General features: G+C 44.7%; 1 protein-coding gene across 1 annotated transcript; it reads left to right on the top strand.

The window, feature by feature from the left end:
* Positions 1–1,071: 1,071 nt before the first annotated feature.
* LOC133121973 (NACHT, LRR and PYD domains-containing protein 12-like) lies at positions 1,072–15,369 on the top strand. Its single transcript, XM_061231589.1, has 7 exons — positions 1,072–1,525; positions 3,081–4,820; positions 5,182–5,355; positions 7,795–7,968; positions 12,346–12,519; positions 12,803–12,849; positions 13,005–15,369. Exons 1-7 carry the CDS (start codon positions 1,260–1,262, stop codon positions 13,544–13,546), a joined length of 3,117 nt encoding a protein of 1,038 aa, XP_061087573.1. The 5' UTR covers positions 1,072–1,259; the 3' UTR covers positions 13,547–15,369.
* Positions 15,370–16,220: the final 851 nt, after the last annotated feature.

Genomic DNA, 16,220 nt, shown 5'->3' with positions numbered 1-16,220 from the left:
TTCACAAATCAAATGTGGCAACCCAACCTACTTGCCCTCCGCCTGTTATGTCCCCTCATTCGACAAGTTGTATTCATGTTTTATGGAAACACTTCTGTGTGGATGGTTTCTTTTTAACACATCTGGACGCCACACCTTAAAAAGGCGCCTTTCCTTGGGGGAGGGGACTATGGAAGTCATGTCATCCTGTTTGAATTTGGGTGCGCACTTTGTTCTAAAAGATATGTTTGGTATACAAATTCTCAGTCTCCGATTACTTCTTTAGCGCGGATACCATGACTGCCGAATTTATCAATATCTAGAAAGACCATCTGGTTCAACGGTTCGACATTCATAATGCGGATAAACTCTAAATGGGCTTTAGTTTGTTTCATACATGTTAGACGCTGATCTGGAAGTATCGGACAACAGCTCTATTTAAAAAAGGTAAGTAGCCAAATTAGCGAGGCGGTCTTTCTTCGCTGTGGTCTGTCTGTCCTCCCTCATCTCCCTGCTCTGCTTCCTCCTGCGCCAGTAGCGCTAAACGTAGGCTACCTGTGCTCATGCGGAGTGGCGGCAAAACCATTGCCTCAAGTGCCGTATTGCTTTTATAAAATGTTTTTTACCAAGCAACTATTCTTCCGCCAGATAATGTAGGCCGCAGATTAGCATTGTTAATGTAACTTTGTTACTTTATGGCCACATCTAGTCTAGCTGTTCAACTGATACTGAAAAAATTCAGTTGCTGTACAATTAATGGCAGCATCAAATTAAATGTAAATAAAGCTATTATGAAAAATGGTACTCCTTTATTTTGCACTGGTGAAACAAGGTGGGGGTGATATAGTTCTGGCATGTGCTGCTACACAGAATAGGGCAGCAGAATGAATTCTGAAATGTACAGAGGGATGTTTCCATTGCTCAACTCAAGTGCCTCCAAACTCATTGGACGTTGCTTCATCCCACAACAAGGCAATGGTCCCAAACATACTCCATTGCTCTCTTACTTCTTAATCATGTTTCAAACAGTTTGTTTTGGTAAGCCTATTCTTTGGCCTATGTCTCTGATTGTCTTTCTTATTTCTCAGGTGCTCATAATGGCTTCCTTGACTTTCATTGGCACAACTCATGTCCTCATGTCAACCCAATAACAGACTCCATAAGCAATCAAAAGCCAAGAATCAAGACTAGATACTGAAACTCCTCTTATACCCTTTTGCAATGAAGCAATTCAAGACACCTGACTGAGTTAACACCTGTTCTTAGAGTAGGTGTCTCTGATGGATGAGCAACTCTCAGAGATTCTGGAGGAGCTGTCAAAAGAAGAATTTAAAAAGTTCAAATTTTATCTGAATGGAGTGGTGCTGGAAGAATGTAGACCCATCCCATGGGGTCATCTGGAGTGCGAAAGTGTGACAGCTGTTATCAGGGCGATGAAGAGTTTCTATGGTGAGAAGATGGTGGAGGTCACACTGGAGATCTTAAAGAAAATTCCGAGAAATGACCTCGCTGAGAGACTGGAGAGAAATCTGGAAAGTGGTAAGATGCATCCATCTCAGGATCCATTTTTAAGAAAATAAGTAGAAATATATCCTATTACTCTGTAGAGCACATTGTTCACTGGTCTGAGCCTTAAATGCCACACATCCTTTCACTAATGTTCAGTGGAGCTTGACTGTGAAAGAAACCGCTCTGACCACTGCTGCCCCATTCAGGGGTATACCATCCTCCTTAGAGTGGATGACTGTCATATTGTAACGTGTCTCCTTTCTCTGCAGGTGCTGAAGTCAGAAGGCAGACTGTGAGGAAACGATCAGGGTAAGTGTCCATTCAACCCTGTCAGTCACACCCTCTACAGAATCTACCCTTTAAGGCAGCTCAACTCAACTCAATCTACTGGCCCAGCCAGAGCCCAGACTTGAATCCGATTGAACATCTCTGGAGACATCTGAAAATGGCTGTGCACCGATGCTCCCCATCCAACCTGATGGAGCTTGAGAGGTGCTGCAAAGAGGAATGTGCGAAACTGCCCATGATAGGTGTGCCAAGCTTGTGGCATCATATTCAAAAAGACTTGAGGCTGTAATTGCTGCCAAAGGTGCATCAACAAAGTATTGAGCAAAGGCTGTGAATACTTATGTACATGTGATTTCTTTGTTTTTTATTTTAAATAAATTTGCTAAAATAAAAAAATAAAAATTATTTCATGTTGTCATTATGGAGTGTTGTGTGTAGAATTTTGAGGAAAAAAAAGAATTTATTCAATTTTGGAATAAGGCTGTAACATAAAATGTGGGAAAAGTGAAGGGTGAATACCGGATGCACTGTATATAATTTTGGTTGATGCATAAGCATATAGTGAGATTTCACAACGGGAATGATTTGCTTTGGCTAACACATCATGAATACTGAAAAAGCAAGCAACAAGCTCTACATTCACTACGTCTACTGAGAGCTACTCTAAATTTGGAGCCAGCATTTAAAATGTATCTATCTTACGTTTTGAGTTGGCCACAGTTCTTCCCTGTTAGGGGAAAAACCTACCTTTTCAAACTCTACCTTAGTCTTCCCTCCTGATTTCCCCCACCCCTCCTTTCTGATATCCCTATCCTTGTCTACCCCCCCCCCCCCCCAAAAAAAAAAAAAGGCACTTATGATGACGACTATGTTTAGAACAGCATTCCATGTGTATTTTCCTAGTTCTGGATGTGATGCTTTGACTTGTGGTAGAACCTATGCACTTGTAAGTCGCTTTGGATTAAAAGCGTCTGCCAAATGACAAAAATGTAAATGTAAAATGTAAGAAAGGTCGAAAGGGGCAATATCACCCATCTGGGAATGTGTACGATACAGAGAGACATGCACATGCACAAACACGCATGCACACAGTATTTTCTACTTTCCAAGTTTCTAAGTTTGGTACCTGGAGCCAGAGCCTTAAAAATGTATTCCATTACGTACTTTTACTTATGATGAAGCTTTTCTCCTCCTTTCAGAACACAACCCGCAGACGTACACAAAATACAGACAGACCACTGTTGTTTTGAACACTACAGGCCATACCACTTCAGAAAAATGTCAATTTGTTTTGCAGAAAAAAGAGTTCAGGAGAAACTGAAGTCTCGTCTGAAGAAGAAGTTTGAGTGCATGTATGAAGGGGTTGCCAAGCCAGGAAAACGCACCCTTAAGAGTATTTACACAGAGCTCTACATCACAGAGGGGGACTGTGAACGGGTCAATAATGAACATGAGGTGTGGCAGATTGAAACAGCAACCAGGACACAGCCTACACAAGACACTGCAATTAACTGCAACAACATCTTTAGACCCTTAGCTGGACAAGACATACCCATCAGAACTGTGGTGACCAAGGGCATCGCTGGTATTGGAAAAACGGTCTCTGTGCAGAAGTTCATTATTGACTGGGCAGAAGGAAAAGCTAATGAGGATATTGAGTTCATGTTTGTCCTTCCTTTTCGGGAGCTGAACTTACTTAATGATGAGCAGCACAGTCTCCTTGAGCTTCTGCAGGAGTTTCACCCTGAAATGAAAGGGTTTGAAAACATTGAGTCTGAAGATTACAAGGTTTTGTTCATTTTTGATGGTCTGGATGAAAGTTGTCAAGTCAATACCTGGAGCCGGAAGAGATTGTCTGATGTAAGAAAAAAATCCTCAGTGGATGTGCTACTGACCAACCTCATTAAGGGGAATCTACTTCCCTCTGCTCTCCTCTGGATCACCTCCCGACCAGCAGCAGCCAATCAGATCCCTCCAGAATTCATTGACAGGGTGACAGAGGTCAGAGGGTTCAATGATGAACAGAAAGAAGAGTATTTCAGGAAAAGATTCACAGATCAGAATCAGGCTGGCAGAATTATCTCTCACATAAAGACATCCAGGAGTCTACACATCATGTGCCATATACCAGCCTTCTGCTGGATGTCTGCCTCTGTTCTGGAGCGACTTTTGGATGGAACGGGCAGGAGTAGAATCCCCAAAACTCTGACTGGAATGTACACACACTTCCTGCTCATTCAGGCCAAAATCAAGCATCACAAATATCAGGAGAGCCATGAGACAGACCCACAGAAACTTCTGGAGTCAGTTAAAGAAATCTTTCTCAAACTGGGGCAGCTGGCTTTTCAATGCATGGAAAAGTCCAATCCAATATTTTATGAAGAGGACCTGAGAGGATGTGGCATTGATGTCAAAGAAGCTTCGGTCTACTCTGGGGTGTGCACAGAGATCTTGAAAGAGGAGTCAGTGCTGCATCAGAAGAAAGTCTACTGCTTTGTGCATCTGAGCCTCCAGGAGTACATGGCTGCTTTGTATGTGATTCATTCCTTCATCAGCAAGAACTTCACGGCATTGAAGCCTTTTTTTGGTCAAAAGACTTTCACCACTCTCAATGATTTGCACAAGAAGGCTTTGGAGAGTAAGAATGGACACCTGGACCTCTTCCTCCGATTCCTTCTGGGCCTCTCACTGGACTCCAATCAGCGCCTTCTCCCAGGTCTACTGCCACAGACTGGAAGCAACTCCGAGAGCATCCAGAAAACAGTTCAGCACATCAAGGACTTTAAAGAGGAAGATCCCTCTCCAGAAAGATGCATCAATCTGTTTCATTGTTTGTCTGAACTCAATGATTATTCAATTATGAAGGAAACCAAAGAGTTCTTCCTTTCTGGTCAAAAGTTCTTACCTGCGCACTGCTCCATCCTGGCCTATATACTCCTCAGATCAGAAAAGGCGTGGGATACATTTAACCTGAAACGGTACAACACCTCAGAGGAGGGGCGAAGGCGACTGGTCCCAGCTGTGAAGTGCTGCAAGAAGGCTGTGTAAGTATTAACCTGGAGCTCACTACTATAATCTACCATCGAAATCTCAACCCCGGTCTATCATAGATAACACTGTTTATATTTAGCATCAATCAATAACATTGATCAATATTCGTGATATATTTGGTCTAAAATAAATCAGATTAATCAAATTCAACTTGCATTATATTTGGAGGTAGTTGTGGTCAATATTCTGCTGGTATGTAAACATCCCATTGTGCATCCACCAGCCACCAACATTTTGCTGACCGATAACATCCCATAATAAGTGATAGGAGACGGTTGGTTGTCCGATAGAAAACAAGGTAGTAAACCGTAACCCTGAGCTGAGATTCTAATGCACTATTGTGCTTTTCTCCAGACTTAGGGGCTGTAATCTCACAGAGAAATCTCTTCAGCTCGTGGACTCCGCCCTGCAGTCAGTCTCCTCCCCCCTCCGAGTGCTGGACCTCAGCAACAACAACCTGCAAGATTCAGGAGTGGAGCTGCTCTGTGCTGGACTGAAGAGCACAAACTGTAAACTACAGACTTTGAGGTAAGGTGTGATGCTCCAACTCTATGTTTTCCGAGCAATACTTGACCCTACAACTCACACAGTTGATTATTCCATGCTTTTACAAAAACTCCTTAATTGCCCTTGATACCAAAGCTCTCAAGTTGGTTAAGAACTACCTCTCATAGATCAGTGTGTGGTTTTAGGAAGCATACGATCTGAACGTGTCAAGACGAGTTCCTCAAGGTTTTGTCCTAGGACCAGTGTTGTTTTCACTGTATATTAATGATAGTTTATCTTCTATAACTTCTGTACATTTTAGTCATTTGGCAGACGCTTTTAATCCAAAGCGACTTACAAGTGCATAGGTTCTACCATAAGTCAGAGCATCACATCCAGAAACTAGCAAAATACACAGGAAATGCTGTTCTAAACATAGTTGTCATCAGAAGTGCATTTTTTTTTTTTTTTTTTTAGCGGGGGGGGGGGTGGTTAGACAAGGATAGGGATATCAGAAAGGAGGGGCAGGGGAAATCAGGAGGGAGGACTAAGGTAGAGTTTGAAAAGGTGGGTTTTGAGTCTGCGTCGAAATAGGGGGAGGGATTCTGCTGTTCTGATCGTGGTAGGCAAGTCATTCCACCACTGAGGAACCAGAACGGAAAACAGGCGTGAACGTGCAGCTCGACCGCCAGGTGCACGTATAGAGGGAACCGTAAGGCGACCAGAGCTGGCAGACCGGAGTGGTCTAGCTGGGGAGTAGGGAATGATCAGGGATTGTATGTAAGGTGGGGCAGTCCCCTTAGCAGCCTGAAATGCCAACACTAGGGCCTTGAAACGGATGCGTGCGGCAATAGGAAGCCAGTGGAGGCCAATGAGAAGCGGGGTGACATGAGCCGACCTGGGCTGACTGGTGATCAGGCGGGCTGCAGCAAAGTTCCACTTGTTTGCTGATGACAGAATTATTTATTGTTTTGGTAATTTGATGCCTAGTGGAAACCCTGGTCCTGGACTGGGGGCATGTTATATATAGGATACGCCTGTCTCATATTTAAAGTTTCTGGATGCTGCTTGCCATTCTGCCCCAGGTTTATCACGGATGCGTTTTGCACCCATCACTGAAGAGCTGTGCCAAAAATGTAGCTGGCCATCACTTTCTGTTAGGAGAAATATCCATTGGTATCTCTTTATTTATAAAGCACTTCTACAATAACTACCACTATGCTTTCAGTGCTTCTGGTGAAATGGTATCCAGAGGACACACTCTCAGGCTGGCTGTCACTTGGTTCAGCTCAAATGTAGGAAAAACTGCTTTCAGATTCTGTGCCCCGGATACCTGGAATGACTCACAGCAAATTCTGAAACAGAATACTTTAGTGTCCCTAAATTAATTAAAAGTGGTGATAATTTGCTAAGCCTGACTGAGTGTGAGTGTTAAAGCAATGTTTTAAATGTTTAAATGTAAAATGTTAATTTTAAGTCATTTTAAATTCCTTTATTTTTACTATGTCTTTTGTTACTATTCTAAATAATTGTATTGTTTTCTTTTGAATCTTTTTTTATTGTGGTCCACGCACATGGTGCTAGAATATTGTATTCTGTTTTTATTTTATTTTTGTCTTCACTTTGAAAGCTTATATTTCCCAAAGGGTCTGGTGAAACTAGGCATGTTAAGGATGTGTGAGATTCTATTACAATGACACCAATTGGCCTAGTAGTGGCACAATAGAATTTGAAAAGCTGTAACTTTTGAACCGTTTGTCCTAGAGACTAAGACCTTTAGATCCCCCTGCTCACACCAAACACATTTTGATTATATACGATTTTGTGCTATTTAGAATTTTCCCAAGTCTTCTTGAACTTAGTATATCTGTTTGCTGTGAGATTTGGTGGAATAGTCCCTAACTAAATTGTGAAGCAATAGTTGATGCATCAAAAAATGGCTGAATGGTGAGCCAATGAACCCGCCTCTATGGCTCTATGGCCACTATAAAATAAATGGTCATTTAGCATCATTAGCCTTGGACCTGTTAAAATGAATTGTTCCATAAATGACTAAATTATCAAAAAACAGGCATTTCCATGTTTATTCGTGATTATTTATTTAAGTTACATTGAAACAGCGCAGTACATAGAAATGAGAGCACTGTTTGGAGCTTTGCTGCTACATTACCAAGCCAGCTTTCTGACTTTCTGACTTTGGCCGAGTTGGTTCCCCACCGGCTGACCACATCATGACCACACACATGTCCCTGAGTGCTGCTATAGACTCAGACATGGTCCAAGGTAAAGGTGCATGTCATCATAGTTGTATTTTTACTGACTCCGGCATTCAGGGACATGTGTATGGATGGATGGATTATCTGAATTTACATTTCTTGTGTATACACCACAAAAACGGCAATGCTTTTGGAGGGCACAGTACATGAAAATATTAGTAAACAGTGTGTTTGTGTGTGCGTGTGTGTGTCTCTGTTCTCTCAGGCTCAGGGAGTGTAACCTCACAGAGGGCTGCTGTCATGTTCTGGCCTCAGTCCTGCGTTCTCCTCACTCAGAGCTGAGAGATCTGGAGCTCAGAGACAACGAGCTGCAGGACTCAGGAGTGAGAGCGCTCTCTGCTGGACTGGAGGACCCACACTGTAAACTGCGGCGACTTGGGTGAGGCGTATATCCATAATTATTATAATATCCACAACATATTTCTTTCTGAAATATCTACACTCAGTGAGTTTATTAGTTAGACCTGTACACCAGCTTGTTAATGCAAATTTAATCAGCCAATCATGTGGCTGCAACAAAAATGCATACGGGGAATATCCGTATTGTGTTGTCATATCCATTTTGGAATTCCGTTGAATACCAAAAATATTTTAAAAAAGGTATTGTGCTGGTTATCCCCATCGATGACTTTCACAAATAGCTTGGTGAGTGGGATGGTTTTATTACGTTGACAAAATAGTTGCTTTTTTACAAATTCGGTCATGACTTCATATGCACTCGCAGTGTAAACACTCCTCCCCTGCCCCCCCTTTCCCACGCCACTCCTGATGACAATGGGAATTAATTTACAGCCACCAGGAGTCCATCAGCAGTCAGGGCTGAATAGTGAGAATACATTGTTGAGACTAGCTTTGATATAAAATAAGAGGAAGAGTAACTGGTGATGTACTGTTAATGTGTTACTGAAGGCACACAGCTGGTACCTTCTGTCACACAGCTGGAACCTACTGTCACACAGCTGGGACCTTCTGTCACACAGCTGGAACCTACTGTCACACAGCTGGCACCTGCTGTCACACAGCTGGGACCTACTGAGACACAGCTGGTACCTACTGTCACACAGCTGGCACCTACTGTCACACAGCTGGAACCTACTGTCACACAGCTGGCACCTACTGTCACACAGCTGGCACCTACTGTCACACAGCTGGAACCTACTGTCACACAGCTGGTACCTACTGTCACACAGCTGGAACCTACTGTCACACAGCTGGAACCTACTGTCACACAGCTGGGACCTACTGTCACACAGCTGGTACCTACTGTCACACAGCTGGAACCTACTGTCACACAGCTGGTACCTACTGTCACACAGCTGGGACCTACTGTCAGAACCTAATGTCACACAGCTGGTACCTACTGTCACACAGCTGGAACCTACTGTCACACAGCTGGTACCTACTGTCACACAGCTGGTACCTACTGTCACACAGCTGGTACCTACTGTCACACAGCTGGAACCTACTGTCACACAGCTGGGACCTACTGTCACACAGCTGGCACCTACTGTCACACAGCTGGAACCTAATGTCAGAACCTACTGTCACACAGCTGGCACCTTCTGTCACACAGCTGGCACCTACTGTCACACAGCTGGTACCTACTGTCACACAGCTGGAACCTAATGTCAGAACCTACTGTCACACAGCTGGTACCTACTGTCACACAGCTGGAACCTACTGTCACACAGCTGGAACCTACTGTCACACAGCTGGGACCTACTGTCACACAGCTGGAACCTACTGTCACACAGCTGGGACCTACTGTCACACAGCTGGTACCTACTGTCACACAGCTGGTACCTACTGTCACACAGCTGGAACCTACTGTCACACAGCTGGAACCTAATGTCAGAACCTACTGTCACACAGCTGGTACCTACTGTCACACAGCTGGAACCTACTGTCACACAGCTGGAACCTACTGTCACACAGCTGGTACCTACTGTCACACAGCTGGCACCTACTGTCACACAGCTGGTACCTACTGTCACACAGCTGGTACCTACTGTCACACAGCTGGAACCTACTGTCACACAGCTGGAACCTACTGTCACACAGCTGGAACCTACTGTCACACAGCTGGTACCTTCTGTCACACAGCTGGTACCTTCTGTCACACAGCTGGAACCTACTGTCACACAGCTGGAACCTACTGTCACACAGCTGGAACCTACTGTCACACAGCTGGAACCTACTGTCACACAGCTGGCACCTACTGTCACACAGCTGGTACCTACTGTCACACAGCTGGGACCTACTGTCAGAACCTACTGTCACACAGCTGGAACCTACTGTCACACAGCTGGAACCTTCTGTCACACAGCTGGAACCTACTGTCACACAGCTGGCACCTACTGTCACACAGCTGGAACCTACTGTCACACAGCTGGAACCTACTGTCACACAGCTGGAACCTACTGTCACACAGCTGGAACCTACTGTCAGAACCTACTGTCACACAGCTGGTACCTTCTGTCACACAGCTGGAACCTACTGTCACACAGCTGGAACCTACTGTCACACAGCTGGAACCTACTGTCACACAGCTGGAACCTACTGTCACACAGCTGGAACCTACTGTCACACAGCTGGAACCTACTGTCAGAACCTACTGTCACACAGCTGGAACCTAATGTCAGAACCTACTGTCACACAGCTGGCACCTAATGTCAGAACCTTCTGTCACACAGCTGGTACCTTCTGTCACACAACAGGAACCTTCTGTCACACAGCTGGCACCTAATGTCAGAACCTACTGTCACACAACTGGAACCTACTGTCGGAGCCTATTTTTTCCTGGCTGGTGGCATTCTTGCTGCAGAGGCAACATGTCAAATGAAATGGGGAAACCACTGCAAAATGCCTGACATTATCATTTTAGGAAGTTAAATCAATAGTTCTCCTTTCGATGGGGCGACATTGCCTCAGGACGTAAGAGCAGTCGTCTGGCCGTCGAAGGTTACCGGTTTGATCCCGCCCCGGGTGTGGCAGAGTCCCTGAACATTACAATACAGTAATGGCATGTGGCAGACGCTCTTATCCAGAGTGACGCACTGCAAAGTGCATACCCATAACCGGGGATACACATGATTCATTACACATGAAGTGAAATATTTCGAGGCTTTTTTTTTTTTTTTTTTAATCTTGATGATTACAATTTACAGCTCATGAAAATAAAAAATCCAGTATCTCAAAATATTAGAATATTCCATAAGACCAATCAAAAAAAGGATTTATAATACACAAATGTCGACCTTCTGAAAAGTATGTTCATTTATGCACTCAATACTTTGTCGGGGCTCCTTTTGCATGAATTACTGCATCAATGCGGCGTGGCATGGAGGCAGTCAGCCTGTGGCACTCCAGATTCTCTATGGGGTTCCGGTCAGGTGAGTTGGCTGGTCAGTCAAGCACAGTAATAACATGGTCAGCAAACCAGTTACTAGAAGTTTTGGCACTGTGGGCAGGTGCCAAGTCCTGCTGGAAAAGGAAATCAGCATCTCCATGAAGCTTGTCAGCAGACAGAGGCATGAAGTGCTCTAAAATCTCCTGGTAGACTTCACACTTCCCACTGGACTTCAAACAACTTGGAATCTGTGCCTCTCCACTCTTTTACATTATTGGCATTTGGCAGACGCTCTTATCCAGAGCAACGTACAGTTGATTAGACTAAGCAGGAGATAATCCTCCCCTGGAGCAATGCAGGGTTAAGGGCCTTGCTCAAGGGCCCAACGGCTGTGCGGATCTTACTGTGGCTACACCGGGATTAGAACGCCGACCTTGCGTGTCCCAGTCATGTACCTTAACCACTACGCTACAGGCCGCCCACACTCTTCCTCCAGACTCTGTGCCTCTGCACTCTTCCTCCAGACTCTGCGACCTTGATTTCCAAATGAAATGCAAAACTTTCACCTGAAATTCTTTTTTTTACTTGAATCTGAAAAGAGGACTTTGGACCTCTGAGCAATGGTCCCGTTCTTTTTCTCCTTAGCCCAGGTAAGATGCTTCTGAAGTAGTCTCTGGTTCAGGAGTGGCTTGACACTAGGAATGCAACACTTGTAGCCCATTTCCTGGACCCGTCTGTGCGTGGTGGCTCTTGATGCTCTGACTCCAGCCTCAGTCCACTCCTTGTGAAGGTCCCTCAAGTTCTTGAATCGGCTTTGCTTGACAGTCCTCTCAAGGCTGCGGTCATCCCTGTAGCTTGTGCACCTTTTCCTACCACACTTTTCCCTTACAGTCAACTTCCCATGAATATTCTTTGATACAGCCTCTGCGAACAGCCAGCCCTTTCAGCAATTACCTTCTGTGGCTTACCCTCCTTGTGGAGGGTGTCATTGAGTGTCTTCTGGACAACTGTCAAGTCGGCAGTCTTCCCCATGATTGTCCGACCCAAGTATTGAATGCATAAATGAACATACTTTTCAGAAGGTCGACATTTCTGTATTATAAATCCTTTTTTTGATTGGTCTTAGGTAATATTCTAATATTTTGAGATACTGGATTTTTGTCTGTAAGCCGTAATCAACAAAAAAAGGCTTGAAATATTTTACTTTGTGTAATGAATGTAGAATATATGAAAGTTTCACTTTGAATTAAATTACGGAAAATTAACTTTTCCACTATATTCACATTTTTTGAGATGCACCTGTAAATGCCAACCATTTACCAGATTAGCACCTTAAGCTCTGAGAGTCAGATAATTTCTCTTGCTTTTTATCCAGTGATGATGATGAGCTGTCTTTCCTCTCTGCAGGCTGTCAGGCTGTGGAGTCACAGAGAGAGGCTGTGATTCTCTGGCTTCAGCTCTGCGTTCAAACGCCTCACACCTGAGAGAGCTGGACCTGAGCTACAATCACCCTGGAGACTCAGGAGTGAGAGCGCTGTCTGCTGCACAACTGGAGGACTCCAGGTGTCGACTGAAGATACTGTAAGTATAGAGGGGAGTATGTAGGGAACAGGAAGGGCTCAGAGCTAGTCCTGTCTGTGTGGAGCTCTCCCATTGGCTCAGAGCTAGTCCTGCCAGTGTGTGGAGCTCTCCCATTGGCTCAGAGGAAGTCCTGCCAGTGTGTGGAGCTCTCCCATTGGCTCAGAGCTAGTCCTGCCAGTGTGTGGAGCTCTCCCATTGGCTAGTCAAACCAGTGTGTGGAGCTCTCTCCATTGGCTCAGAGCTGAGCCTCTCAGTCAGTCTGTTTGTCCTTCTGTCCCTACAGTGTAGACCATGGAGGAGAGATCAGGCTGAAACCAGGACTGAGGAAATGTAAGTCTCTCTGCCCTGAATCCTGTGACATGGAGACAGCGCATGCACTGGCGAGCATTGGAAGGACAGGGACGTGATTTAAACTTCATTATGAGTTATTCTGCATATTGGATCCTAGTATTGATGCTGTCTGCTCTAACCTCTGTTTACTGCAGATGCTGTTGCACTCACACTGGACCCCAGCTCTGTACACAGAAAGCTGTCTCTGTCTGAGGGGAACAGGAGGGTGACATGGGGGAATGAGCAGCCATGTCCTGATCATCCAAAGCGATTTAGCATGTATCACCAGGTGCTGTGCCAGGAGGGGCTGTCTGAGCGCTGCTACTGGGAGGCAGAGTGGGAGGTGGAGAAGGGTGGGAAATGGCCCTGTCTCGCAGTGGCCTATGAAACGCTTGGCAGGAAAGGACGGGGTGCTGAAATGCAGTTTGGACACAATGACAAGTCCTGGAGTCTGTGCTGTTCTAAACAGAAGTACTCTGCCGCTCACAGAAATATCTCCACTGACATACCTACTGCCCCCCCTTCCTGCAGAGTAGGGGTGTACCTGGACTATCCGGCCGGCACTCTGTCCTTCTACAGCGTCTCCTCTGACACACGTACCCTCCTGCACACTTTCCACAGCACCTTCACCCAGCCCCTCTACCCTGGCTTTAGACTGAGTAAGGGCAACTCGCTGTCCCTGTGCATGCTGGGATAGGTTCCTGGGTGTGTGGCTCTCGGTGTAAAAGAAAATCTTAATGTGCTAGAAATTCCAGAAGTCGACCAGCTCATGCCTCGGCACAGTGAGTGAGTCTGTCTGCAAGAGGGGAGTCAGTTTTAGATCTGCTGTTATGTACTGATCCTGACAGAATTTGCAGTATAGAGGTAATGGAGTGATCATTCCAGGATTGGGATTTTTTTTTTTTTTTCATTTTTTTTTTTAACGCATCCAAGTACAGGAGTTTTAGACGTGTCAACTTCAAAAGTGATGAAATTTGAGTAATGCAGACTGGGTGAAACTTCTGAATTGCAGAACTGTGATTGAAAAGTGGGGCAGGTTCAAAATGGTTGTACTTGATGTGCAGTGTACACAATTCATTCCAGAGGTACGGAAAGGTAAGCTAAGAAAGTGGAGGAATAAAGCTATATGACGGAGTGCAGAGGCAGCGGGCCCTGATGGCATATTCCCAAGGGTTCTCAAGAAAGTGAAATCATTTTTAAACCACTGGCTTAAAACTTGACTTTAAAAACTGGAGAAATACCAGATGACTCAAGGGGATTTGAACCCCCAGCCTTTTTAAATCAGCAAGGGCAAAAAAAAAAAAAAAGATTCCTCCAGGGGAGGATTGTCTCCTGCTTAGTCTAATCAACTGTACATCACTCTAGATAAGAGCGTCTGCCAAATGCCATTAATGTAATGTAATGTAAAAGTCTTGTTCTTCAGACTCAGCTCTGAGGCATGATGGGACATTATTGCCCTGCTTCTCCACATGAACCTGCTTTGCTCGACTGTCTGTGCTGTCCAGCTGGCTATAGCTCCTACCTTCTCTAAATTTGTCTGTGGAGAATTTGAATTTGGGAATAGCTCTGGAAGGTAATCCTGGTTTGTTAAAAGCGAAACATTTGTTGACCTTAGGAGACTCCTTTTTTCCCTTTTCAAGCGAATGACTTGCCACTAGAGAAACCACTCTGGAAATCTTGCACATTATCTTACTTGAGATTGTTTTTCTGCTCTTTACCGTGTTGGGAGCCAGGTATGGGCAGTGTCCCTGTGGACACTGTGATCACATGATGCTATGGGCAGTGTCCCTGTGGACACTGTGATCACATGATGCTGTGGGCAGTGTCCCTGTGGACGCTGTGATCACATGATGCTATGGGCAGTGTCCCTGTGGATGCTGTGATCACATGATGCTATGGGCAGTGTCCCTGTGGATGCTGTGATCACATGATGCTATGGGCAGTGTCCCTGTGGATGCTGTGATCACATGATGCTATGGGCAGTGTCCCTGTGGACGCTGTGATCACATGATGCTGTGGACAGTGTCCCTGTGGACGCTGTGATCACATGATGTGGGTTTACTATGCTTTATTTTAATGGGGACCAAAGAGTTTGCCCTTCTGTATTTTTCTGCTTTTGTTCAGACTGGTAGAAAGCAGACGGAGAAAGGACCACATCAGTTTACTGTACTTTTATGCTTTCATAATTACTAATTACATTTTAATTACTGTCCATTTTGATTTTGTTTTGTAAAAGCAGCTTGCGATGGTGTAATGTTTCTGTACTTGTCCTGTTTCTTGAGTCCCGAGCCATTTATTCCTTCCCCCGGTTCTAGCCTCCTTGTTCCTGAGTCCTTGCCCTTGTTTGTCTGGATTTCCAGTTTTGACCCCTGCCTGCTTCCCTGGACTATTCTTTTGTTGTTTTGGATATCTGTACCTCTGCCTTGTTGGACTGACCGCCTGGTTTTTGACTCTGGCCTGTTTTTTGACTCCACTCTGTCTGCCCCTGCTTTTGAAATTAAACCTGCCATTTTTTCTGCACCCCTGCCTGCTTTTGGTTCTTCTGTTCCCCCCGGCGTAACAAAAACAGCCTGTTTGGTTCAATCTGACACAGCCTGACGCACAAACACAAGCACACGTTCACACACTCATATTTCAGACGCATATACAGTGCTGTGAGAGTATTTACTCCTTCCTGATTTCATCTATTATTGCATATTTGACACTGGATGGTTTCAGATATTTAGTCAAAATGTTATATTGGATAAAGGGTACCTACATATGTAAATGAAAAACTGATTTTTTAAAAATCGTTTCATTTATTTAATTAAAAAAACTTATCAAACTCATGTTTCCCCTGAGAAAAAGTTATTACCCCTTAACCTTCCCTGTCGCTGTCTCCCCTGCTCTGTATGGAATATGTACAGCAATTCCTTCTCTGATATTAGCGCTGAATGTATCTGTTAAGCATGAACTTACTGCTAGGCTAACAGAGCATTATACCTTATCCAACGCCAAAGCCAGTGAGGAGTTTGGGTCCAGTTTGAGTTCTGGCTCCATCACCGTGGAGCTAGAACAGACAGTAGTCATGAGCGGGAGTTCAGAGAGAACCATACATTAGATCAGAGGTGGTCTTAGTCTGTATTCTGTACAGTATGTGTGTGGGCCCACTCATTACTGTAACCATAGTTTAGATTTATAGTTCTGTGATGGACTGGGCGACTCACTAATCAATGAATGAACATGACTGAACTGAATTGAATACAGGTTTGTCTGATTGCAAGTGTGAGAGACTGAGGAGACAAAAAACGGGCTTGGCCAGTGAAACCGGTTCCTCGAAAGCCATTCCACAGTTTATAAATATGCTGCCAGTCTTTCCTCTCCAGCAAAGG

The sequence above is a fragment of the Conger conger genome, chromosome 2 (assembly GCF_963514075.1).
Source record: "Conger conger chromosome 2, fConCon1.1, whole genome shotgun sequence".
NCBI lineage: Eukaryota > Metazoa > Chordata > Actinopteri > Anguilliformes > Congridae > Conger > Conger conger.
The sequence above is the reverse complement of the archived record's forward strand: the minus strand, read 5'-3'. Positions and strand labels throughout refer to the sequence as shown.

Bases quoted from the DNA above. Each gene is read 5' to 3' on its own strand.
- LOC133121973 (XM_061231589.1), top strand. From the start codon at position 1,260: ATGGATGAGCAACTCTCAGAGATTCTGGAGGAGCTGTCAAAAGAAGAA. The intron at 5,356-7,794 runs GTAAGGTGTGAT...CTGTTCTCTCAG, and splicing joins TGTAAACTACAGACTTTGAG to GCTCAGGGAGTGTAACCTCA. The intron at 12,850-13,004 runs GTAAGTCTCTCT...TGTTTACTGCAG, and splicing joins GAAACCAGGACTGAGGAAAT to ATGCTGTTGCACTCACACTG.